Source organism: Patiria miniata, unplaced genomic scaffold (assembly GCF_015706575.1).
Source record: "Patiria miniata isolate m_02_andy unplaced genomic scaffold, ASM1570657v1 HiC_scaffold_7, whole genome shotgun sequence".
Taxonomy (NCBI): Eukaryota; Metazoa; Echinodermata; class Asteroidea; order Valvatida; family Asterinidae; genus Patiria; species Patiria miniata.
In genome coordinates, this window is record NW_024037074.1 from 44,405,513 (window position 1) to 44,431,034 (window position 25,522).

The following is a 25,522-nucleotide window of genomic DNA, read 5'->3' on the forward strand; positions in this document are numbered from 1 at the left end:
CTATATAGTACTGTGGTATCGAACTTAATGGACCTGCAAAAATAGTTTCACAGTGGTTTTCCTAACAGCCTTTGTGATGATATGATCCTCCTAAATAAAAAGTATTTGTTTGGGGGAAAAAAAATGAGGAACTGTCATTCCGGTGTATAACAATCCACGGTGGAGTCCCTGTTGGAACGAATCCGAGATTTGAGAAACCCCTCAATGTCAGTGAATTATAAGTGGGCTATTCCATTTCTAAATAAAGGGAACCATGAAGCAGGGGTGACCTCCGACCTTTCGCAGCAATGTCAATGAACTTTAAAAGGTAAACATGGCGACGCTTATGAAAAGTGACAAGAGAAAAGTTTCGGCACAACTGAAGACAGAAATAGCCCGAAACATGGGGCATCAGCAGCTAAATGAATTGCTGGATGTTGTTCTCAATCCGAGGACTTCGCTGGACAGCAGTGAGAACTTGGATTGGTGCCGATCGTTGATTGCAGGGGGCGTCGCGTTCGAGGACTTTGCGAAGAGTGTGCGTCACTACGACAATGCGTCGACTTGTGGTCTCGTCTGGACGTCTAATTTTGTGGCGTACAGGTAATAATTTGGCGATCGTGTAGTTTTGATCAAATTAGAGTCAAGGGTGTTTTAGTTAGTACTCATTTTAACTCAAAAATGACCTTTTTAAAGCAGATTTCTCTCAAAATATTGACACGTTTTCTGTAATTTTTGAAAAGTTTTTACTGACTTGGTATGCTTGGGGTAGAAATTAAAATTTTCCTACGCGGATTACAATTGGTGCTGTGTGATTCAGTACGCCTTGCGCATTCACGGTACATCATGATTGTGCGATTAATTCTTAAATTCTTTGATTGATATCTTCCATATACAGATGTCGTACATGTGGTATATCTCCATGCATGTCAATCTGTGCAGACTGCTTCCATGGAGCTGATCACACTGACCATGATTTCAACATGTTTCGGAGCCAGGCTGGAGGGGCATGTGACTGTGGCGACCCCAACGTGATGAGGAGTGCTGGGTCAGACTAGACACATTTTATATATTTTCATAAGTTTTTATTTTTGTGAAGAATTAAATATTGATTGGACTGGACTACAGCACTGATAAGAGATCAATTCTGCAGCATGTGCGTACCTTACATTGATCTTTGATTCCCTTTACATTACAGGTTTTGTTCGTTACATGGTCCGGATAAACTCAAGAACCTGACCGTTCCAGCGGACTTGTTGCCAATGGCTGATGCTGTCGTCCCAAGGGTAGTCTTCCGATTTGTGCTATATCTTCGGGATATTTTTGAGAAACGTAAGTTTCTAAACTGTGGTACTGTGAAATATGACACTCGTTGTACACGTTATACATTTATGCAAGAAGCATCAAGGAGTTGTTATAGTGCTAACATATCAGTACAATGTCCCTCCATTTGTCCTGTGTTCTGGATGCAGGGTCTGAAATTCCTGCAGTGCGCTTCAGCTTAAGTGAGGGGGAACCACTCCTGGGCTTGCTTCATGAATTATGCAACATGGGCGGAGCTATGCGAAGCGTGATGACACGGGCCCTGACAGATCAGCAGCTTTACAAGGACCTCAATGAGGGTAAAGTATTCAAGAATTGTTTTTGTTAAAATGCTGAAACGAAATGTTTTTGCCAAGTTTTGAACTCTTTGAGAAGAACAAGCTCATATATTTCTGCTCAAATCGTGCCCATTAGAAATGGTGAGATACATCAGCTCCAATGTTATAGCACATAGTGTCCTACTGAGCTGAAATTTAAACTGGTTAGTTTTTATGCACCCTAAGATTTGGAGCAATTTGGTTGCTTTGAACGAAAACAAATGCACGAAAAGCTACATTCCTTTAACTTTGCTCCTTGACTGTAATGCTCTAAATAATACTTTATCCCTTTTCCATGTGCACAGGGTCTAGTGGCTGTTACAGTCAATTCAAACGCGATATTAGCCAATCACGTGAGATCTTGAACAGTGCACAGAGTATCCTAACCGTTCCAGAGTCACCAAAATTTCTGAGAGGTGAGGTGAATTTATATATCAACTTGAAGGTTTGATGAATACTTCCTGTGAAAGCATCCTGTATAAAAAAAAGCAAAGTGAATTTCATGATCTCACCAAATTAAAGTTTCATTGTGACATTAGCGAGTATTTCTGAAGAATTGGCTTCGCTCTGAATTTCCCTGGAAGTATGAACTGTTTTAACTCGACAGTCCAGTTTCCAACTTCATTGTCATAGTTTGATATGTCTCTTAAATTTTCTGAAAAGTCAGTTTCAAAATGTTTTTGAATATTGAATGCAGGCATTTACATTTAATTACTGGCACAATATTTAAATAGGAAATATTTAATTTAACGGAGCATGCTCTCATGTTGTTAATTAAATTGCATCATTGCATTGTTTCACTTTCCTATCTAGGTAATCCAGCAGTCACCTATCCTCTAATGCCACTCAGCTTTGTTGAGGAGCTTCTGTTCTGGGCTGTAATATTTGAGTTTCCGGAGAAAATTGTGACCCTTCTACTTAAAATGCTACCAGACAATAGTTACAAGGTATATAGCAATATTCAAATTGTGTAAATTAAATGTACAATTGTTGACGCTTGTGAAGTGGGACATGTTTTTCTGCGCTTGAGGGACACATAGCACATGGATGCAAAAAACACATATTCCACATCACAACAGTCAAGAATTGTTTAGTATATTGTGCGAAAAAGTAAAAAAGATAACGGTTTTTACTCACCATTCAAAAAATAAATGAAATCATTGCAGTGTAAACTAGTATGACTACTGCGAGATTTCCTGCCAAATTTGTTAAATAGCACAGTGAACTCAACTTTGTTATCAAAACTTAATTTTTATTTTTTTTGGTATATTAGGACACATTCACCAGGTCATTTGTGAAGTTCTACGGTCGTATTGCCATGTCACTCGCTACCTCCACACAACCTGATAAGTTGTCCAGTCGCGTGGTTCACATCAGTGTGCAGCTCTTCAGTAATGAAGAATTGGCCATACAAATGACAGAGGAGCTGCAACTGATCCACATACTCATCGTGTCGCTGCAATGCCTGCTGAAACGCACACTGATGGACAACCATTTAAAAGGTATTTGGGATTTTGTAACAAGGAGAAGGAATTTATAAGAATTGTGTTTAACCCATTGGCACTTGTACTACACATTGAAATGCATTGTGTTTATTTACTGAAGAATTAATAAAAACCATGAAGTGCTCAGGTGGTTCCAGGTGCTACAGGGAGTAATAGGCAGGGCGGTTTGGGGCAGTACAGTCACAACAGGGTTAATTTAAACTAAAATAAACCGTGCACACAGTTGAATGGCCAAACTCAAGGATCCGTGCAATGTGTTTTACACTGGACTCTATGTTGTGTAAATACCTATCCATTCCTCTAAAAATCAGGAGGTGCATTATAATAATTGCTTAAAGTTAAACAAAGAACTTGACTGTTTTTAATTCTTACGAATTCCCTAGTAAATTGGATCTAGCCATGCTTTGACTGGAGGTGATTGATATGCCAACTGCACCTACCGGTTACCTCTCTTTTCTGTTGATGGAATTTGGCTAGTCACAGTGTTTACTCAAATGTGATCTGTTTTTTACTAGTCTGTATATATGTATGACAGGGGAAGTGGAAGAAAGTTTGACTGTGACTGATCAAACAGGGTTGAATCCTTTCTCTGACTTTCCATGTACACTCAGGCACCCCTGGGACTCATCGAAACTGCCAAGTTATCAACTGTGACCATCAAGTCATGCGGCAACATTGCTACTGGCCGGTCATCAGCGATCTCTCCAACATTCTGTCCCATCGCTCAGTAGTCAACAAGTTCTTCACTGACCCGAGCCTAGTCAAGATGTGGACCAACATCCTGGCCATGTTCATGTGTGAGTAGAATGGACTGTGTGTGATGAACAGTAAATGGCAGTTTGTGATCACTTTTGAGATCCCGAGTGGCAAGGACCAATGTGTGCCTACTGGTCGTGCGCATAAGGCTCAAAGGAGCACGACTGAACTATAGAATTCATGTGACAGGGAACAATTTGTATAATGCCAGACTGACTGTCACAATTTCTGTACTTTTGTCTCTTTGAAGGTATGAATCTGAATGAAAGGGAGTTACACAACCATGTTGAGTTTGAGCCGCTTGCCTACTCCGCGGCATTCTCAGCCGAGATTGAGGCCTGCGCTGCCCCCATGTGGCAGCTCTATGTGCATTGTAAAGATGAAGTAAGTATTTGTTTAAGGGCAATTGCAGTGTTATTAAAGGAGGTGTAATGATCGTTATGGAGCCAATTAAGCATGATATCAAATAAGTGATTCAGAGAAATGATCTGGCTAGTTCAATTATAATGATTTGGTAAAAGAATGGGATAATGTTTAACTTTGTAAGTGTCATTTCAATCAAAGGGAAGAATATCGTCAAAGAGGTTGAAGCTTGATGGACAGATTTAGAAATGTACCTGTATTTTACCGGACTTATCAATGGGTTTTATTTGTTTGTTTGTTTGTTTGTTCCTTGCAGAGCACAGCCCACTACACTGAAGCACTTTTGAATGCCTGTTCAGAGACCATCACGGACTGGCTAGAAGCAGCAGATGTTTACAAGTCTCTAGACCCTTACCAAGTGTCCTTCCATATTCCATTGTTACGCTACTATGCTCTATTCTTAAGCCAGGTAACCGTTGTCTTATCATTTGGAAAACATTTCCTCTTCATGGTGAAGTGAAAACAATAAAAAGCATTATAAAAAGACAGGATAAAGACCAGCAGCCGAGAGGTAGTAAAAGCTTATATAGAGGTAGAAAAATGTTGTCCTACCTTGTTTTTAAATCTGTTTTCTATATTTTGTTTTTACCACAGGCAGTTACAAAACAAGGATTGGCAATTTCCCCACAAAAAGATTTCTTAAAAAGTTTGATGAATTTCCCTTTACAGATTCAGGTAAGATATTGCTTTTCTGTTAATGACATTTGTAACGTTATTACATTGTGAATAATAATACTGGAGTTTATGGCGTCCATGGTATACAAGGTTTTATATGTGTTTCTGGTTCTATTTTTCAGGCATTGGTGGGTGAAATATCCTGTGGTTTATGGGTGCGGAATGGTTTCCAGATCAAACGACAAGCCATAACCTATATGCAGTGTCATTTCTGTGCCTCCATGATAGACCTCGATCTATTCTTACTTCAGGTAAAACCTTTGATTTTCTGTTAATGAGAATGGTGCTTGGCTACAAAATTGTGGTTCAGTCGATTTTTAAGGGGCTTGCACGTGTTATTTTACCTATGTTTGAATGAAGAACTTGTGAAATGTGAATTTTTTTAAACCAGAAACAATGCTGTACTGTACTTCTCAGACTACCTATTTACATGTAATAGTGTAGACAAATGGTGGTCAGTTTCTAATACAAAAGCACTTTCCTTCTTTTAGGCTTGTGCAGCACATCTGGATCCTGATTACTTTGTGGAAAAAGTGTTTTCAAGGCAAGTGATCTTTTATTCTTAATGTTACCAAATTCAGTCATGGAGGTAGTTCATTTTTATTTTGATGAAAGTCCTGTTGAATTTTTTCTGCAGCTTCAAGGTTCTGGAAATGCTTACATTCAACCAGTCCCACAGCCACAGTCAACTAGAACTTGACAAGGAGTCAGCCATGTTGGAGAGCGCCCTCACACTGTTAGTGACGCTTCTCAGTACCAGAACGCATTTGGGTATGTGACGATCATGAAGTTATATCAGATAGGGGAAAATATGGGTTTTTTCCCTGCGAGCTGATGTATTTGAAATTTCTTTCCAATTATATTGCCGTCAGTAGCGATTTTCTTCAAAGTGTTCTGAGACTTTCTGCTTTTTTGTTGAGTTCAGGGTTGTTTTATGTCATGCTTTGAGCAGAAAAGCTTCATCGAGATTGAAAAAATCTCTTATCAAAATGTTCTTATTTTCTCAATAAACCTTCTGTGTTGAAATATTTTCAGGAGCCACGGAAGAAGAGTTACTTCGTCAGGAAATGGTGGCCCTGCTGTGTATGCATGACACTACTCACAGCCGACTCACAGATCAAATATCCTTTAGCTGTGATGAACATATCTTGTTTTGCCCTTCACAAAAGTAACTTTATGTTAAAGAAATGAATAAATAAATTTTGTGGCTAACTGTCCTTTCTCACAGAAGAAGCTAAATTGCAAAGGCCGCAGCAAAGATCAAACCAAAGGCATGTAAAAGCGTCTTTTGGTTTTTCCAACATGTATGAATACAGAACTTGAAAGCGTTCAGTGTAACATTTGCAATAAAATCCTAACCCCCAAATCCGTCCATTTCTAAAAATGAAAAAGATTAAAACTGCTGTAATCTGCATACAGACTGGACTAATTTTGAATATACAAATAAAATTTCTTAAAAATTTCTTAAAATTACAGCACAAACAAATCTTTTGATTTTAATGTGGACAATTGTGGTATTACAGATTTCTTAACTGTCAGTGTACATTCCAGAGAAGACAGGATTATTCAGCACTAGTGAGAGTTTTGAGCCGTTGCTTGCTGAGGTATGTCAGCGTCGTTGTGTTAGCCTCAATTGTTTTCAGAACATTTTGTAGATTGCAGAGTGCCTTTAATGCTGCTCTATCGTCTTGGAAAAATTGATCTGGTCAGTTATACTGAGAAGAGTTTTTTTCCAGTAAAGGTACCACTGGCCCTTGAAAAAGTAACCGTGGAGAAACTTTCTTTATAATGTGTTTGGAATGGGCTTAAAATGGGGAAAAATAGCCATCACCCTGGCACATTCGACCAAACAAATCCAATGTGAACAGATGTTTTAATAAGCACTTGTGTTGCATTGTACTACATTGTATTTACTCCTTGATAAATCCATAAAACCATATCATGGTGGATTGGGGTGGTACAAGGAGTAATGGGTTAAAACATTCACTGTTAGTGTTCCAAGATGGCGGCCAACTGAAATCGGATTTGTTTTTTACTTGATCAGGTTGCTGACTACCATGACCCACTGTCTGAGAGAAGCAGTAGAGGTCTACAGCAAGGCCACTACTCTCCTAAACCCAGCGTCTGGGAAACGGAATTTGACCCAATCCACGTCCTGCTCAGATGCATGCAGAAGAAGGACTTCCAGAGTGCTATGGATCGATACAGCACCCAGTGAGTAGATTTGAGTGCTGTTATGAGTTACTGAAGTTTTGTGACTCGAGTAAATTCATTCTTGGGGATTGACTTTAGTTGAGTCTTTCTATTAAAGGCAGTGATTTGAATTGAGTCATGTTCTTAACACAGTCGAGTCGAGTCGAGTTGCATTCTTACTCGAGTCAGTTTGAGTCACTTGAGTTCTTATTTAGATTCACAGACTGAGACTAGGTTGAGTTTCAGTTGAGTCATGGATTCAAATCAAAGATAAATGTGCACAAGTCTACGGGGGGCAATCATAACCAAATTTAAACTTAAATGAAATCAAGAAACATAAAGAAAGTAATATTCACACCAAGGTTGGTGTATTAGAATACAAATGTGACAGTTCAAAGTTGTTGTAATGTTGTGCTTAATGCTTAGACCATGTGTGAATTGTCAGTTGTTTTCCTAGTTTATGCACATAACAGAGTGGCTTATTGACTACATTTTGGTAATTGATTTATGAAATATTTCCTAGTATGAAGCAAACAGCTGGACATTCTGGGAACAGTGACCTATGGCCTCCGTTCCAGCCGCTTAAGCAACCCCACCCTGCCCTCAAAACTCTCCATCAGCTGCTGCATTGCAAGACTCTCCATGGAGCTATATTCATTATTCTCCACAAGGTAATTCTGATAGCATTTTTATTTGATCCTGGAGATTTAAGTCTTAATTTAGATTTCTGTCACCAGACTCATCTCATTGAATATCAGGTATCCGTTGCAGTTTTCTACATACCACCTCAGAAGTTATCCTATAATAAACAATGCTAATAACTAATTGCAGGAATGTTCTGAGGAAGTTGTTCAAAACATTGACAACATATTCAAAGGAAGTATTCAATGCCCATATTTTCTTTGCTGTGTCCAGGCTGTCAACAGTAAATCCATCAGTGAGCCAGTACTATATCTATGCATTGCCCTGCTAGATATGATGCTGCAGTGCCCAGCAGACACCATTGCATCTAAGGTAAGAACTGTCACACACTACAGGGATGTATCTCTGTAGGTCCTCCTGCAATTGCCTGATTTGAGACTTGTTACAATTTTTCAATGCCATATTGGCACAATACTTTTCCTTTTATACCACAACACTTCAGGCCAAAATGTCAGAGTCTGCTAGTGGTGTGCATTTACGGGTAGTAGAGAACCGGGTACTCTATCGATTTAAAACACAGGTACCAGTGTACTCGTAAAAGAAACCCAACAGATGAATTGCACCGCTGACAGGTTGAATGATTGAACACATTCAGGTGTCGGATATCAAATGTCAACTCATCAGTCATTTGATATTGAGGCTAAATGCATATTTTAATGAAGTTTAATAAAAGAAATACAACATGGTTCATGTAGACAAATTAGTGCCTAATTACTGGTGTCTCAGTGTTGGCTGATAGAGTGAAGTACATAGCACCTACAGACCTCTAGTTGTTTTTTTCCCTTCTTCACATAAACTATTGTGTTTTCATAATACTGCTTGGCATTTTATGGCTTGATTTGATGTGGTTATTTCTTAGACTCCTACACCAGCAGTTATACAGGACGGCAACTTCTCCGCCATGTTTCCAGACAATCTGATTCTCAGCAACTTGGGTCATCGTATTCACGCGGTAGAGATCGTGTACGAAAAGCCGTCCTCATCCAGACAGGTATAAAACTCAGAAATATTGCTTCTCAATCAATTTGTGACACGGATGATGAGTACAACACCTCTCCATGTGATGGATTTGGTTAGTTGGGCCATTCCATAAATTTGGGGTCCAAAAGTGTGACATTTTTGTGTCCCTGTTACACCTGACTGTGTAATTTGCCATGTAAGAAGCATTCAACTTAGCATGGCACATGGCACGTATGCAGGTTTATGGCTTCTGACTAGCACCCCTTGAACAAGGATGTTAACAAATTGGGGAATTGCCAACATAGGGCTGGATAGCTCAGTTTGGTAGAGCATCAGAACAGCAATCTGGAGGTCGCAGGTTCAAATCCTGCTCCAGTCAATTTCTTTGTTCAACTGTTCAATTTTTTGTCTCTTATTAAAAAAGAGGACAGTTCACAGCACGGACCAACTCCTGCAACAACTGCTGGAGGAGGAGGTTAGTATCATCCATCAGAACCTGTTTGGACTAGCACCGATGGGGTTCCCTGGAGCTGCTGAACTAGAAGGAATGGAGGAAGGGGAGGAGATGTATGTGGAGATTGACGGCATCGGAGAGGAAGAAGAGATTGATGGGATAGAAGAAGATGAGGATGAGGATGTGGAGGAGATGGAAATGGAGGTGGGACTGGGGGAGGAGCTTTATGTTGACACGCCCGCTACCAGTGAAGGAGCGATGGCCACTGAGGTATGTAGCTACTGTTGAAAAGTTAGAGTGCTAGGAAGAAACAATAGGAGATGAGAAGGGGTAAAGAAGGGAGATGAAAGGCCCATTTTGTGGTTAGAATGAAAAGACAAGTGAACAGGTGTTCCATTGTTAGACAGTTTGCCTTTAAAATGGCACATACAATTATTTGCATTTACCCAATTAGTAACCTAGCTATAAACTATTGGCAAAAAATGGTTTGGATTAAAAATCGTACTGGTACTAAATACCCAGTGAATTTGTTCCGTCTGGCTTGCTGTCGTGTAGAAGAAATTAAGAAATGTAGGTGCATTGCTTTTTCACTTTTTTTTTTTAAAAAGTAGAAAATAATATCCACTGAGCTGAAAGTTCAACAGGTTATGTTTTGAAAACACTTCTTTGGATTTTGACTGGTTTTATTAAAAATGAACAAAATACATGAAAAGCAAATGATTCTACATGCCTGTAACAAAGAGAGATCTTGTATGTTTTTGTTACCAATTCTTGATTTTCGTGTAAATATTAATATGATAAAAGTCACAGGAAAGATCCACATTACAATCTGTCACCAAGAGCTTATCATGGAAAGGTTAATTTTGCTGTGCATTATCAGAAAAACAATCAAGAACTACGCACCCAATTCTTAACCACTTTAGTTTCCGTTTCTGGTTTATTTTAGTGAATGATTTTTTTTTCATTTTTAAATAAAATAAGGCATCATCTAGCCGCAGCTCAGTCGAGCCATCTACGTCGCCCTCAGCCTCAGCAGGCCGACCCAGAAAGCCTGCCAAGGTCAGTACTGTCTTGTGGACACCCAGTAAGATGCTGACCATCAACTTATCAATGCTGGAGCTGTTGGTCAAGTTACACGCCAAGATGGCCGGTAAGGAAGGTTCCTATACTCCACCGTCCATGAGGAGGGATACGGAGGCAGGATCACTGCCGGGTGGTGTACAGGTGAGTGTTCAAATATATGTTGGCGTCACAATAAGTGCATATAAAACACTTCAACTTTGGTACTTACATGTATATTGATGAAACATATTTTGATCTATTTACAGGTGCTAGACATTTTAGTTTATTTTTGCAGAAATAATTCCACAAAGGAAATGTAAAAAGGTTTGATTTGGGTATTGAATACTTTTGATGTGTTTAGGTTGGCGGTGGGATGTTCTATGTCAAGCGATTGCTTGATAAGATCTGTCGCATGCACCCAGAGAGTCAGAAGCAATTGGAAGACTTGTGTAGACTCCACCAGCAGCCTACAGCAGGAACAGAACAACCTGATGCACAGAGCACAGCTGCTGATAGGTATTCAAGCAGTACCACAGTAATACTAAGCCAATACATCAGCTTGTTTCAAGCTGTTAGGGCCTGTCTCGGGACGATTGAGTTCCTGATATGTTTGGGTAGAATCATTCTAGCAGAGATACTCTCTATTTGTCCTGGACATGTTCAAGGAAAATTTTCATTAGCAACTTCTTGACTCATCCATACTGATAACTTCATTTCGGGAAGATTGTGGGGAAGTTGTTCAGAATCCTGAACAGGATGCCTGAGACTATTATTCACTGACAGTCACTGACAGTCAGGTATTATTCACTGACAGTCACGTAAGGTATTTCATAATCATTTGGTAGTTTCATTTTTTTAATGTTTGCAATGTTGTACGTTACCTTTAAGAATCATTAGTCGCCAGTGAAATGCTTTGTGTTTATGGAAGTATGTGCATTTCACTTAACTGCGAGTTATACCACCGTTGTTTCTTGGGTAATACACACTATATCAAGGGGCTCATATTTTGCATCTTGCTCATTATGTCTACAAGGAGGAAGAAAGCTCGAGAGGCTCAGCAGAAACTGTTTGCCAAGCTAGCTGCAGAGCAGAAGAAATTCATTGAGAAATCTCTAGAGACAGGTATTTATTAAGCAGACTTTATTTTCCTCATATGTGTACTCAAGACAGAGTGTGTTGTTCAGTGTCATTTTCACAGTCATTTAATATCTGTTTGCACTCAGAGCAGACAATATTTTGTACTTTCCATCACTGTATGTTCAGAGGAACCCTGTTCAGGGATGGCCTTACTTAATTACCTGTTTCAATTCAGAACCAGTCAGTGTTTATATCCAATTATTTCTATGTTCGAAAGATCCCTTGGAGGTACATAATGTATCAGCTAATGCAGGAGCGATGGCCTTGTCACTGTCACAATATAAACATACCTATTTCCTTTAACAGCAGTCCATATTTTTATTTCCTATTTCTCATCATTTATACGTTATACGTTAGAGGCATCCCACCAATTTAGGGATTGTCTTATTACAATTTCAAACAGTCAATATTTTTGTATTCCATCATTTATACGCTCTGGATCCCCTTTTATCACCAACTGCAGGAATATAGCCAAATCAAAATCTATATCTATTTGCATTCAGAGCATTTAATATTTGTGTATCCAACCAATTATATGTTCAGAAGATCCCTTAGGGGAGTCACCTATAGCAGATGAGGAGGTGCAGGCTGCAGCAGCCGAGAAGGTCCCCGACAGGGAGATATTTGAATGTGTCATATGTGGCCAAACAGCACCCTCTACTGGTGACAAACCAATCGGTATGGTGGCACTGATGCAGGCTACTGGCGGTAAGCTTTTATGGCTGTGTAACACAAAAAGTAGCACTTTTGGGTCTTTGACCGGGGGGGGGGGGGGGGGGGGGGAGGGAGTTCAATTTTGTTAGGCTAGTGGCACAAAGTTGATACAGAAAAAATTAGACAAGGAATTAAGTATTGGGTTGTCGCCCTTCACTGATGTGTTTTATGTACAGCGATGTCTGTTACAGTCAGAGAAAGGAAATTTGTCATGAAAGAACCAGTCACCAGTTGTTCAACAAAATCTGCATGCTTCAACTTTCAGGTCTCAATATTTGTATTGATTGAATCTTGTGCAGTACTTGGCCACCGGTCACAGGTATCAGAAGCAAAGACTTTACCAACAAGTGAGAATGAAATGATCAGTACGACGGGACGAGGTAAAGAGGTCAACCAGCAAAGGAAACTGGACCTACTGAATCACTTTGATAAGGTAGGCATGTCCATATTGTCCCTATTAGTCGCTGAGAAGATTATGTGTTTGTATTTGTAAAGAAATGATGTATGAAAACAGTGCAGCTAAACATAAAGTGAGCCATTTAGGTGGAATGAATTATGTTCATTAGGAAGCTATGTAAATGGGGGACTGGATGACCAGTTTTGAATGATAAATGGGCATGTTATGCACAAATCAATTTGATATTCATGTAGTGCCAAGTTGGAATTTAGTTTTTGATTTCACAGCTGATCTTATCATTTGAATTCTTTGTTTCAGTCATCTGTGCAGATGTCTATTAACGTGGGTTGGCATGGCGGAGTCCACATTCAGAGCTGTAGGCATTACATTCATCTAAGCTGCCATGAATCCTACATCAAATCATTACGGGTAAGAAAACCTGTCAACGACCTTGCCTTGAAATAGGAGGGAGTATTTGCTCCCCACCTGGATCCCGCTACACACAGACTTTGTTAAACTGTCCCCCTCCCCCCCCCCCTCCCCATTTCAGAAATGTTCAGATGCCATTGTCAGAATCGCTGTCCAATCACTCAGATTCCTACTTAATAGACAAAAACTTAAATACTCTCTTGTTACTTGGAGGGTACCAACTTAAATATGTCTTTTTGTCAGCAGTGTTGTACTGGACTACATCAGAAACCTCACATGACCTCCAGTCCCAAATCACCAACCATTCATCAAATGAACTATGACAGAAGCTTCTTTTGTTATTGTTGCCCTGTGTTACTGGTGATGGGACTTGTCATAAACTGGACCACAATTTGCTTCTCGTTGGACTCTGAAGGGGACTCAAGTACAACATTGTGGCTGCATCAATGCACATTGATAACATGGTTTACAGAACCTGTGAATTACAAATACTCAATGATATTTATCTTCTATCCAGCAGCAGGATTACCAAACTCCTCAACTGCAAGTCAGAGAGAAGGGTGAGTACGAGTGCCCGCTGTGCCGACAACTGGCTAACTTTGTCCTGCCATGCCTGCCGTTCACGGAGGGCTGCTCACCGTCAGTGGCAGCTGCAAGCTCCGATAGCCGAAGTCACGCCGTTGTCGCAGCAGAGGTAGCTGAGAAACTGAGACTGAGTAGGGAAGGCAGCAGGGAATCTCTTAAGGTGAGATGACGATCCCCCAAATGTTGGTTGCTGTGTCATATGTGAAGCATTCTGGCAAAAGAGATAGAACTGGGCAGAGGCTTTAGTGGAAAAATATGCACAAAAAAAAAAAAAACCCACATCTAGGGGTAATATTTTTTTATTTTCACAAATGTTGATATTGTAATCTTTCATACGTCAACAACACATATTTTAAACAAATAGTATAAAAATTTTGGAATGAAAGCATTTTAAAATTAAAATAATGACATCTTTCATTTTCACGACTACAAAATTACCAAAATTCAAAGCCTTTTTTTTCAGTATTTTATTTTTTTGACATGTCGATAAATGCAAACTTTAAACAGCCGTAACTTGTCTAAGGAATGTCTGAATGAAGTGCAACAAACAGTATTGTAAGGAGAATTTGATTCTCTTTCCTAATGAGGTTTTTGCTGAGCAAACATCCATCATGAGGAATGTTTTTTTCTGTCTAGCATTGTAGTTACTGACAAGTCGGAACTGACATATTTGAAAATGTACAATTCTGGCTTCTTGTTCCCTAGGACATCACTCTAGCAGCCAAGAGTGTGTTTCTGTTCAGACTCTTGAGAGAGAACAGGCTACCCAAGTCAGCGTATGGTGATCCCCTACTTCCCGTGGATCATTCTGAAATGGTGGATGTTGTGCTTCGATCGACAGCAAGGTCAGATTCCGATTATGTTGTTAGATTGTAAGATTGTTCTAATCGGACAACAGACATTTACCGATGTTTTTTCTATGTTTGTCCATTAATTAAAGGAATGTTGGTAAATGGTAATTATCTGGATGTGCAAAATCCTCGATAATGTCTACAAGATAGTTTCATTTTTTTTCTGAATGCGCAATGCAGTTAAATACACACATTTGTGTTGCTATTTTCTTAATCAACAGAGTCAACTTGGAGTTGGACCTAGTGGTCCGTGAAACTTTGTTACAACCCTCGTCTCAGTCTTCCTCAAACAAGAGAGGGTGCATAGGTAAGACCATCATCCAAAAATGATAAACTCAAAATGATTTCACCCTCAGTCAGTTACATAATACCACTATTATTTTTGCATGGTTCAGAGTGGTACATTGTCATGTGGCCCACTCAATGTTTGCACTGAATTCATCCCTGGTGTGAGTTTTAGTGCTGGCTCTGAAAAGTCCTAAATCTGTGAATTTAGTGGCAGGAAGATTTTAAAGACAGTTAGAACTTTCATCACGTCTTCGTTTTTATGGGTTTCTATTTTTGGTTTGGTTTGTATTTAATGTTAAGGTACTCTTCTGGAAGTTCTCAGCTTGCTTATAGGCAAGAGTTCCGTTACCTTGGCAACCAAGCCTTGGTCCATGTTGACGGAATTGAAACAGATAAGTGGGGCTTCGGAACCAAGGTTTGTCGTTGTTTCATTGACTGCTTCATTATGTCCCTGAAAAACCATTAATGCTTTCTGCTAACACTTATTATTTAAAAATATGATATTTTGGGAGAAGACCACATCAAAGTTTAGACAAAAATTTGTTAGGTTGCCATACATCAAATAAAGCCAAGAAGACTTAATACCCCCCCCCCCCAAAAAAAACCCAAAACAAGAAGAACGTATGAAAAAAAAAAAGTATGAAAAAAAGAAGAAAGTATGAGAGCGGTTTAGTTTCCTACAATCTCCCAGGTTCTTAAACCCGTGCTTGATTAATCACATTTTTTTTGTCGGAAAACTATTTTCTTTCAATAAGTGTTAGGAGCAAAAGGCAACACTGCCGAACATATTCTATCCTTCCTTGCTGTTATTATCTTGTCATATATTTTACACTGTGGACACTAGAACACATGATGACCAACATTTGTAAAAATTATGCATCTGTTACAGAAGTAGTGGATCACCAGATGAAATACCCGTGCTTTTGAAAGACCCTGTAGCAACATTGATAAATCTGGTACTGGCAATGCAACATCCAATATCGAAAGGTGCGTTGAGATTAAACATAGACATTTTGTGCACATAATGTATAATACGGAAAAGCCAAGCAGTTTATTGTTATGTCTTACACTTAGTGTAAGGTGCAACTTGCTTTATTTTACTTCATCTATATAGATAGATGTGCAAGAAAAATCCACTCTTTCAAACTTTAACAATTTACTTAATTTTTATTTTTATTTTTTCTCCCCAGAGCATTTCAGTTGCATCGTGAGAACATTATATGCTCCACTGTACATACAAGCTCTGTCTGTTATCAGCTGTAGAATGCCGGACACGGAGAGACGAGCATGGGCTGAAAGTGGCAAGACGTGTCAGGTATAATGTGATAGAATGCAATACAGAATAGGCATGTGTTACAAAAGCAGAGTTAGCTATAATGTTTCTGTTGATGTGTATTTCCATCTTTTTAACAATGTAAATTTGAAATTTGATTATTATTGTCCATTCACATAAATACCAATCTTCTAATCTTGAGAGAGCAGAAAATATTATTTTCTAGCAAACAATAAAACTCAACTAGTGGCTCAGAAATTGCGAATGCAAAATAGTGTATATAGTTTGTTATTATTACTGTATCCCCCAAAACATAGTACAAAGTGTGTCAAAGACTCAGGCAACTTTGTCGTGTAGATATCGTTAGTTGAATTTATGACTTGTGACATTTACCATTTTATTTTTCTCATGCTTTATGTTCACAGGCTCAGTCCAACGAATTACAAATGCAGCCCTTACTGAGCCAAGTTATTAACATGTATTCCAACAGTACACTGTATGACGATACAGACTTACTGGAGAGATTAGCAGTAAGTTGTATAAATACATTTCTTATACTTCTTCACAATGATCCAAAGATTTGTTTATGTAAGCAAGGGCCAAACAGTTTGCTCTATAATTTTGTGCTTGTTAAGTTGGTTTAGACTTACACAACTCATACGTGTATGTTTAGCTATCCATAACTGTTATTGACCGTTTTAGTGTTTTGCATCGTGTAGGCATATGCATACGCTGACCGGAACCGTTACCAATAAAAGCAGTAATAAAAAATGGCAGCCTCCAATGAAAGCCCCGCGTCCGTGGCTAATCCTGCTTTGAAACACAGACAAATTGCACTTATGTCTTCAGCAATGCATCCTCTTTCAAGCAAATCATACATGATTCAATAAATTAACACAGAAAGGGGTGAAAATGGACAACTGACTATGTGTTTCACACTGATGTATAGTGTGCAAGATATCGCGTGTACGTGCCACGTACACGCGAAGTAGATAGCAAGTTGTGTATGGCCAAAAACCTATTAAAGTGATGACAGATAAATGTGGCACGCTAACCATATCCGTTCGCTTGTGAAACCTCTCTATTAAGTTTCAACAATCAAACTATGTACGTCAGTAATCCACTTTGGGGATAGAGCTTTCACTTGGAGAACTCTCTTGCAATGTTGACTGTTTGTTCTGTGCTCCAGATATGCCAGTCGGTATGGACCCTTCAATGCATTGAGACTGCCGCACAGGAATACTGCCTGCCGTTCCTACGCATTGCTGCCCTAATGCAACATCATCTGTTTAGAGATGAACTACCAACGTGTCAGGTGAGATGAGCTTGATCTAAGTCAAAGAACAAGAGAACAAACAGGGATAAACATGTAATCAAGCAAAATTAAATCCTTGTTCCTAATTGGTTGATCCATGGCAACGACAGTGTGATATTGACCTATTTGACATGGGCCATATTGCATGGATGTATTGCAAGCTATTATAGGATGCGCGCATTTTGTATGTATGCACGCATGTTATGTTTGTGTGTATTTGTTAAGCAATGAAAACATTGCTAAGAAAAACAAAACAGCAGGAAACAACTGACACATTACTTTAGTTTGGTTAGAAAAATCCATAAACAATCAGAATTTTAGTTGATAGTCAGTTTCCCGGGTACTCAATTTGCATGAAAAATAAAATAAAAATAGCAAAATTTACTAACCACGCCTTGATAAGAGAGAAGTCCACAGTGATCTTTCTTGTAGATTGTAACATACGCAATTTAATTACCATTAAAACATCCAAATGTTCATATACATGTATGTATCTTCTCTGCATTTACAGAAACAAGATCTGGAATTCGAGTTGCTCGTCAATTACCTCCGTCTGTACACAGCGCCCTCTGTTGGTGAGACACCAGCCGACCTGTACAGCGCGCGATGTCTGCATTTCGTTGGCAATCCATCAGAATTCATGAAGGCCTGGTGCCAAGACCTCCTGACGTTTGTCAGGAAAAACCGCAAAACTGCCAAGGTAAACCTCCCACGGTAAACCTCCCACTTCCCATTCCAAAAGCCATGCTTGCCTTGTCTTTGAGAACACGTGCTTCATGTGCGTTAGCATGGTACCACCGCAAAAGTGGCGTCTCATATTGTTTGGCGAATTACACTATATATGAAATAATGAACTCCAATCTTGCTTCCATTTTTCAACAGAGCCTGCTGTTGCATAACCCAATCTTCTACCCTCCACGCCTCCTGCAACTGCCCAAGAATTACGACGCCGTCTTCCAGTACTACCGAGAGCAGAGGTGCCAGAGTTGCCTCCAGGTGCCCAATCGTCCCGCCGTCTGTCTGGTGTGTGGCGCCCTCATCTGTCTGAACGGGGCCAGGTCTGGCTGCCAGAGGTCCAGTATTACAGAGGTAATTGATGATTGGTCAAATGCATCAGAAGAAGTTTCTGCTAGACGGGTGTGCATTTAAATGTTTGTCTGCACAGAAGTTTTACATTAGTCAAAGTTTGCTGGGAGAGGGTTAACCCGGAGTATAAAAATACCTCCGTTTCTCAAGGAGCCCACACCTTTATTGCGGAAACGGAACTTAACGAGCTAAGTTAAGGTCACCAATAACAGAGGATATCAATGCCAAAGAAATGTTGAACCTTGATATATGACTACCCTTTGATAACTTGTGATGATAAATATTATACGTCTTGTATTAAAGGCTCGACACTTCTGTATTGAGATGATATAACACATAACACAAAATTATGACATACATGTAGCTGTTGCAAGGTTTAAATTTTATTTCTACAATAATCTTCTTGTTTATCATATCTTGTGTCCGCCTCTGAAAGCTACACATGCAAGCTCATTCTGATACACCTTCAAATTTACTTCTTTTCTTCCTGAAAACAATCCTCTACAATAAAAAAATATGACAAGGTCATTGAAATCACCCATTTACATGCAGGCTTTTGCTGTCCAGTATACATAGTTTGTCAATATTTTTAGGAATACACTGTACTGTTTTTCCAGATCATCACTGATTTGATGCGTGTTTTTGACCATTTACAGCAGCACTATCTATCCTGTGGAGCAGGGACTGTCATCTATCTGGACATTAATTCTTCCAGTGTGGTCATCGTCAGAGGCGAAAGGATCTGTCATTGGGCCTCTGTGTATCTGGATAGGCACGGGGAGGAAGACAGGGAACTCAAGTAAGTCGATTGTTGAGGCACATAAGATCATTTGCATTATCCCAAAGGTAACCTGCTGAATTATTCTAAAAGCTTACTTGGATTAAAGATCGTTCCCCATGAGATTATTCCATCTGGCTTGTTGTCAGTTGACTGATTTTTGGAAATAAAGAGTGCTATAGACAAAATTGTGTTCCTCGATCAAAAGCTTGTGCATGGTTGTCACTGTTTTCTCGAAAAGTGTAATATCCACTGAGCTGAACCTTCAATTGTTGGGTACGCAACATTCGTCTTTGGATGTGAATGGTGTTATGATTGATGGACCATAAAAGCCACTCGTCAAAGACAAGTGAGCACATGTCCAGAATACAAGACTGATATCCAACACAAACTGGCATCCTCAAAACAAGTTGAATTGTATGTTATTCCTCTTTCAGACGAGGCAAGCCGTTGTTCTTATGTCTTCAACGTTACAAGGTGTTGGAACAACTCTGGAGAAGCCACAGCTTCAATCACTGCTGCAAGAACTGGATGTGGCATCTGACTCATCATCACTGAGTATAAAGGGTTAACCGCTAAGATTTCCAAATACATAGTTTTTTAATTTTTAGATACACCTTTATAATTTTGCAGCCAGATTTGAGATGGAGACAATCACAAGTCAAATCACAAGTCAAATCACAAGTCAATATACATGTATATTGACAAATACATTGGCGTTACCATTGTAGTGTGAACAATGAATAGATAAACGTCTGTATCAAGGCCTTCTAAATCGACGCAATTTCGACAAATAAGGGAGCCCGCATTTGATATATTTATTGAGCCACGTCAGGGTATTAGCCTAGAGGAAAATAATTATATTAAGGGATGCCAAAATTTGTTCTTTGAGTTTATGAGGACATAGAATGGGTGTATATGCACATGTATGTTCTTAGTTTCTGATGAAATGTGAGAAATGTTTGTATGTGTGTCACTTATTCAAGGGAAGTTATCTATATACATGTTGTACATGTAAACTTCAGTATTGGAAATCGCCCACCACCAACATAAATGTCGGCAGCACATACTCAGTCGGGCTGAGAGCTTGTTGGCTCAAAGTCACAAGCTTGCTCGGTCAGCATTCAAACCCACGACCTCCTGCTTACCAGTGCAGACGTCTTAACCATTGAGTTTTATGGGTTGGCTGGCTGGGTTCCCATCGTAAATCATTTATTTTATTCCCATAAAAATTTAGGTGTGCAAGGGGGGGGGGGGGGGCAACATTCTTGCCGACTTGCCAGAACCATGTTCAATCAAATAGTTTTAATTATACTTATTGTAACATTCAGACTGACAACCGTCTACATAAATTTTACCACGTGGGTTCAACCTTTTGGATTTGATGTTTGTATACAAACTGTTTAAACCTGTCAAATTGTATAAATTTATTATATTCTAACTTAAACAAGTCAGAAGTTATTTCTAGAATTTGGCTTATGTAAACAAGACTCATACATCATATACACCTAGCTTGTTAACTTCTTGTGTTTATAAACAAGACGTATATGTCTTGCTTCTTTACAAACAATAAAACTTGCCCTGTAGAGAACATGCTTTCTGAATATTTTGCAGTTTTAGCAGTTCAAACATTGTTTAAGAACTGTCTGGACAACATCGGTGCCTTATCTCCCATCGAACAGCGCCACCACGTGTCAGATGATGTCCAGACTCGTGCTCATTGATCTCTCTCAACAGAAGTATTTTATAGTTGGTACTTCCTGTCCAAAAAAATACTGAATCATGATCATCTTGCATCGAAAAGCAGTTCTTATTCATACTAATATGGAAGGATTCCTGGAGTGATTTCAACAGCATAGAAAATAACAGCAATGACATCTTTGTCATTTCAATGCGGTTATCGCTGTAAATAGAACTTCGCCTCTTGACATTTGGCCCCGCGTTATCGGTTGTATTTCACGCTCTTTTGAAGAGTACTGCGATAACCCTTCAGATGCTCCATGGTGACGCGCGAAAACTGTGAAATACTATGGAGTATCGTTTGTAAAAACAGCGCAAAAAACAAACAACGCACCAAGCCTAGAATGATTCAGAATTTTGTATTCTTATGGAAATGAAAAATTCACTTCTGCCGTCGCATGGAACTTGCCTATAATTTTTATGTATAAAAAAAACACACACATGAAACAAGAGGCACCAGACTAACGAACATGAGCTTAAATACTACATCACATGCATGCATGGGCTAGATATCGAGACTACAATGTTTGCAATGTGACGTAGCAATAACATTGTTTACAGTTGCACCATGCAACAAATCTATTTTGTGAGTTTGTGAGGTTCCAAAAACAACCGGAAGAAATTTAACGATTCGGCGCGGACATTATGCTTTAGGTATAATTGCTCATTTCGTTTTTAAGGAAAGGGATGAGTTTTTCTATTCATACTAACTATCAACAAAATGTCAGATGTTTTGAAGTCTATGCATGTACCGCACTGACACCCAAACATTGCGGTTACGTTGGCGAAGTCATACTTTTACCTCTCTTCAACACATACATTTAATCCCACTTTGTATCTCATCTGCATCATCACTTTTGAAAATGTTATGTCCTCTCCAAACAAGATTGTTCTGCATAAGTGCTTAGACCAAATGAATTATTATGGACGGAATGCTTGTTTTAAATCGGGGCCCTCACAATCAATGGACATTTATATGCATTTTCTACAGCCTATCCAAATCTATTACAAAGAAGTAAATTAAAACAATGTTGCAATACTCCCCAGGCTTGAGGAAACGTCCCGTTAGCATTTTTAATCTATAGAAATATCTATTTGTTTTGCTGTTAAAGCCGTCAATCCTAAACCGACGGGCATTATTGACGTGCTGGATCACTTCCCCTCAATGGTGAAATGCAGCTGGTCGGAGATGCAACGCATCAATAATTCAGCACTGGATGCGTTTAACTCTCACCTTTCGTTATCGGAGAGAGAAACAAATACTTGAGGTGGAAAAAATGCTGCTCCATTAGAAACGTAAAATACTGCAAGGGGCAGTCGACTTTTGAGGTTAAGTGTGATTAATAAAGGTGACTTTTACTATTTTGGGTAAAATAATGTTTCTGTTTTAAAAAAAAAATGAGACACCCATACTTTTCCCTGACAAGTTGGCACTGTTGCTGTGATTTCACTTGAGGGACACACTCAATAGTTCAGGGTTTTTGTGTAATCATGTTGAAGCTACAATGGAACTCAATAAAACAGTCATACGTAATGGTAAAGCTGTCGCTGACTGGCTTTCGGGACTAAAATCCACGCAGAAACATACAACAGTTAGTACTAAACCAAGGGAAACACCGAGGTCGCAATATCAATTTGTGGTTATTGGAGGAGTCGAAATCGAAAAATGAAGGATTGGATTCGAACTTGAATTTTTAAATAGCTCGTTTGGGTTTCATTTTGGTCAACACAACTCGGACAAAAGAAACACTAAACAAATGAAACCACATTCACATTATGAATATTGCTATCAATTTGGTTGATGCTTTCAAAACTAGATTTCGCTCTCGCAGACAAAATGAAAATATTGATGTTTATTTTTTCAAGTCCAAGGCAGCAACACTTATTTTTCTCTGCGATGAGCTAAATGAACACAATGCACATGAATTAAAGCGTAGCAAGTGCTCACATGTTGCCGTCACGAAACGGGAATTCTGGGGAAAACATATAAGACCAAGACTTTTCACCTTCGACGTATTTATTGAGGGGCACGATATTTCATATGTTACCTCAGAATCAATAATATCGGAAAATATCTCCCTCGCACGTTAGGATCAATAAATACCTCTGAAAGTGAAAGCATAAAAAAACATATTGTATATCAATGTGGCCGATACAGTCACATTAAAGAAATATCAGCACCTTGTAAACCATTATGAGGTGCTACATAATGGGCCTCATATTTCTCATAAACTTTATTTACCTTTCTTTAATAATTGATATAATTTCCAGCGCCTTGAGTACTTAAGTATCAAACACATACTCCTACTTTTTAACATTTATCTAGACAAGAGACACAAAATGTTTTACGAACAATATATCTTGATCGATTTCTATGAATGTTGTTTTTACTTTACGCAGCTTTAATATTAATTGCACATTAATATGATTTTTATTTTCAAATTGCACACATTTAGGCCTATATTTATCTTTACCAAATAAAATTTGTTTTTTCTTTCAGCCCCCAAAAGCGTAGTTGTGGAGTTTCAGTTTTATAAGTTCGTTATACAATTTCATTCTGATGCATTATATTATATTTATCTGCTTTTCAGGTGTTTTTTTTTTAGTTTTTGTTACGTCGTAAGGACCCATTTGTTCAACCATCGTCGACATTTTTCAACGGATGAAGCGTGAATTTGAGATTGGACTCGCCGGTCGATATCACTCAATTCCCCCTGCTCGATGAGTGTGTTCGGGTCTGGGAGGTCGACAAACCGAGTATCGTACCCAGGGAATGTGATCTCAAATGATTTCTCCCGGGCTAGTTGCCAGTCGCTAGGACCTAAACTTGTCTGTGAGGGTCCGGGGTCTTGGCTGTCCATCGGCTGATGCAAACTGTCCTGTGACTTGGAGATATGCCGTGTCTTATGTTGAAGGTTGGGCTGTGTTTTGTGACGAGCTTCGGCACTGGGTATGTCCTGGTCAGACTGGCTTCGGCCGGCGTCCAAATTTGACCCACGGCGTTTCCTCGTCTGAAGCGCGGGTGGGTTTGTCATTCCCCGCCCGCTCGACTGAGACCGAGCTCGTCTCGGCACCACGGTATCCGGCGTGTATCTCCGTCGAACCTCACGACGCCTTGGGTTGGTTTTATACTCCTCCAGTCTGGTTAAAGCGTCGTTGGGACTGCGATCGGTGGTGGGTTGGGCTCGCAACACGGCCCCGTTTTTGTAAACAGCCGCTCTGGGTCGACGCTGGGCGTGATGGTGCGACATTCCCGCCGATGCCCTCCCCGCAGAAGAACTTGCCGAACTGCAACTAGGCACAGAGTTTTGAAAAATCCTGTTACTACCTCCAGGTCTTCTAGCTGCGTGTGGTAAAGGTTCTGCATAAGCAGTTGTGAAATGCTCGATGACAATGTTGGAGTTGCGAGGAAGCGTTTCCGTCTTCGCAAGCTCCTCGCGCTCACCGCCGGCATTGAGCTGTCTGGATGGTGCGTGATTCTTGTCATCAATGTTTGGCAATTTCAGTTTAGGTTTGGCGTCAGAGGACTTTTTGTGCCCCTCGTGCTGTCCTAGAACCGTCTGGACGACAGATTGCTGGTATATTTGGCTTCTCTCACGGCAGATCTGTTCCATGACTACCCTGGCCTGCAGGGAGGAATCAACACAGCTGATAGGCAAGTGAGACTCCCTCGTCTGCTTTCGCCTACGACTCGCACTCATCACGTTACCGCCATACCGTCCACTAGGCGCTGCTGAGCTGTGCGATGAATCCATGGAGAATATGGAATCCAGATTTTGAAATTTGCTGCAATTTCACTATACAAACACTCATCAAGGTGTTGAACTCACTGTTTGTTTATGATCATTTCTATTGAGTTATTAGCAGCTGCATGTTACAGCCTAATGCCTACCGCCAATCCACAACACCGGTAGATTCGTTCTGCATGCACCAACTGATGCATTCTAAGCGGTTGATGTATGGAGAATAATATACATCGGTGAATATAACTGTTTGGATTTTTGCGTCGATATCAGTTAGCCAGTGCTCGGTCAAATGGTGTCTCCATCTGCTGTAAGACTGGTATCCTCACTATTGTATATTCCCTGTCCGTATGTGGGATGTGTCGAGAACGACTCATGGAGGTATGGCTCATCAATGGTAGCGCTGGTTACCCTGTACAATGTAGCTGCTCTAAGCAACAGCACAGCACGGTTGACGTTTTCACCAAGTTGGACGCGTCGAAAGGTTACCACGACAAAGTGTATACGCTAAGGAATCAATATTTTATTTCCACGCAGCTTCTGGCCCAAAATGACGCATCTAACAGCCTACATGCGGATTTCACACTGAAGTGGGTGTTAACTTATGATCTAGACTCCAAGCAAGATTTCAGTTAATCTGATTTCCAGTTGAATGTTTGCTCTGTCTGACGAGTGCTGATAACGTTTCTCCTATTGTTGCGCTCAAGAATCGAATATGCTTGTTTTTCCAGGCATATTTGTATAAATGATCAGTTTAGTAAATTGCATTTCAATGGCGATGGCATGCCGTTTTCAAGTGGCGTGCAAACTTCAAATGATCGAAGGTCAAATGGTGGT

The 25,522-nt window shown here is 39.7% G+C and overlaps 2 protein-coding genes and 1 non-coding gene across 5 annotated transcripts; 2 read left to right on the plus strand and 1 right to left on the minus strand.

Moving 5' to 3' along the window:
- Positions 1–234: 234 nt before the first annotated feature.
- Positions 235–20,806, plus strand: LOC119744623 (E3 ubiquitin-protein ligase UBR3-like). Of its 3 annotated transcripts, none has more exons than XM_038220658.1 (39): positions 235–582; positions 878–1,027; positions 1,178–1,311; positions 1,452–1,601; positions 1,925–2,035; positions 2,433–2,566; positions 2,893–3,121; positions 3,736–3,921; positions 4,131–4,264; positions 4,560–4,712; positions 4,898–4,978; positions 5,101–5,229; positions 5,470–5,522; positions 5,616–5,749; positions 6,014–6,099; positions 6,523–6,582; positions 7,023–7,192; positions 7,695–7,842; positions 8,087–8,185; positions 8,733–8,864; positions 9,258–9,557; positions 10,269–10,511; positions 10,711–10,865; positions 11,383–11,471; positions 12,030–12,194; positions 12,500–12,633; positions 12,916–13,026; positions 13,544–13,771; positions 14,317–14,456; positions 14,684–14,769; positions 15,051–15,165; positions 15,640–15,737; positions 15,941–16,065; positions 16,449–16,553; positions 17,213–17,338; positions 17,850–18,038; positions 18,221–18,427; positions 19,081–19,223; positions 19,640–20,806. In XM_038220658.1, the coding sequence occupies exons 1-39, from the start codon at positions 314–316 to the stop codon at positions 19,758–19,760; spliced, it is 5,622 nt and encodes a 1,873-aa protein (XP_038076586.1). In that variant the 5' UTR covers positions 235–313; the 3' UTR covers positions 19,761–20,806. The 3 variants fall into 3 exon arrangements, with proteins under 3 accessions (XP_038076586.1, XP_038076587.1, XP_038076588.1); XM_038220659.1 differs by having other exon boundaries at positions 13,547–13,771; XM_038220660.1 differs by having other exon boundaries at positions 12,033–12,194.
- Trnaa-agc lies at positions 9,139–9,212 on the plus strand. The gene has a single exon. It is a non-coding gene; the product is annotated as a tRNA-Ala (tRNA).
- A 1,904-nt stretch (positions 20,807–22,710) lies between the features above and the next one.
- Positions 22,711–25,466, minus strand: LOC119744625. Its single transcript, XM_038220661.1, has one exon. It carries the CDS (start codon positions 24,695–24,697, stop codon positions 23,555–23,557), a length of 1,143 nt encoding a protein of 380 aa, XP_038076589.1. The 5' UTR covers positions 24,698–25,466; the 3' UTR covers positions 22,711–23,554.
- Positions 25,467–25,522: the final 56 nt, after the last annotated feature.

What these genes read in the sequence shown, in the direction of transcription:
- LOC119744625 (XM_038220661.1), bottom strand. Translation starts at nt 24,697, where the DNA reads ATGGATTCATCGCACAGCTCAGCAGCGCCTAGTGGACGGTATGGCGGT.
- LOC119744623 (XM_038220658.1), top strand. Translation starts at nt 314, where the DNA reads ATGGCGACGCTTATGAAAAGTGACAAGAGAAAAGTTTCGGCACAACTG. An exon ending in ATGGATCGATACAGCACCCA is followed by an intron (nt 7,193 to 7,694) that starts GTGAGTAGATTT and finishes AATATTTCCTAG; the next exon opens with TATGAAGCAAACAGCTGGAC. An exon ending in GAGGAAGACAGGGAACTCAA is followed by an intron (nt 19,224 to 19,639) that starts GTAAGTCGATTG and finishes TTCCTCTTTCAG; the next exon opens with ACGAGGCAAGCCGTTGTTCT.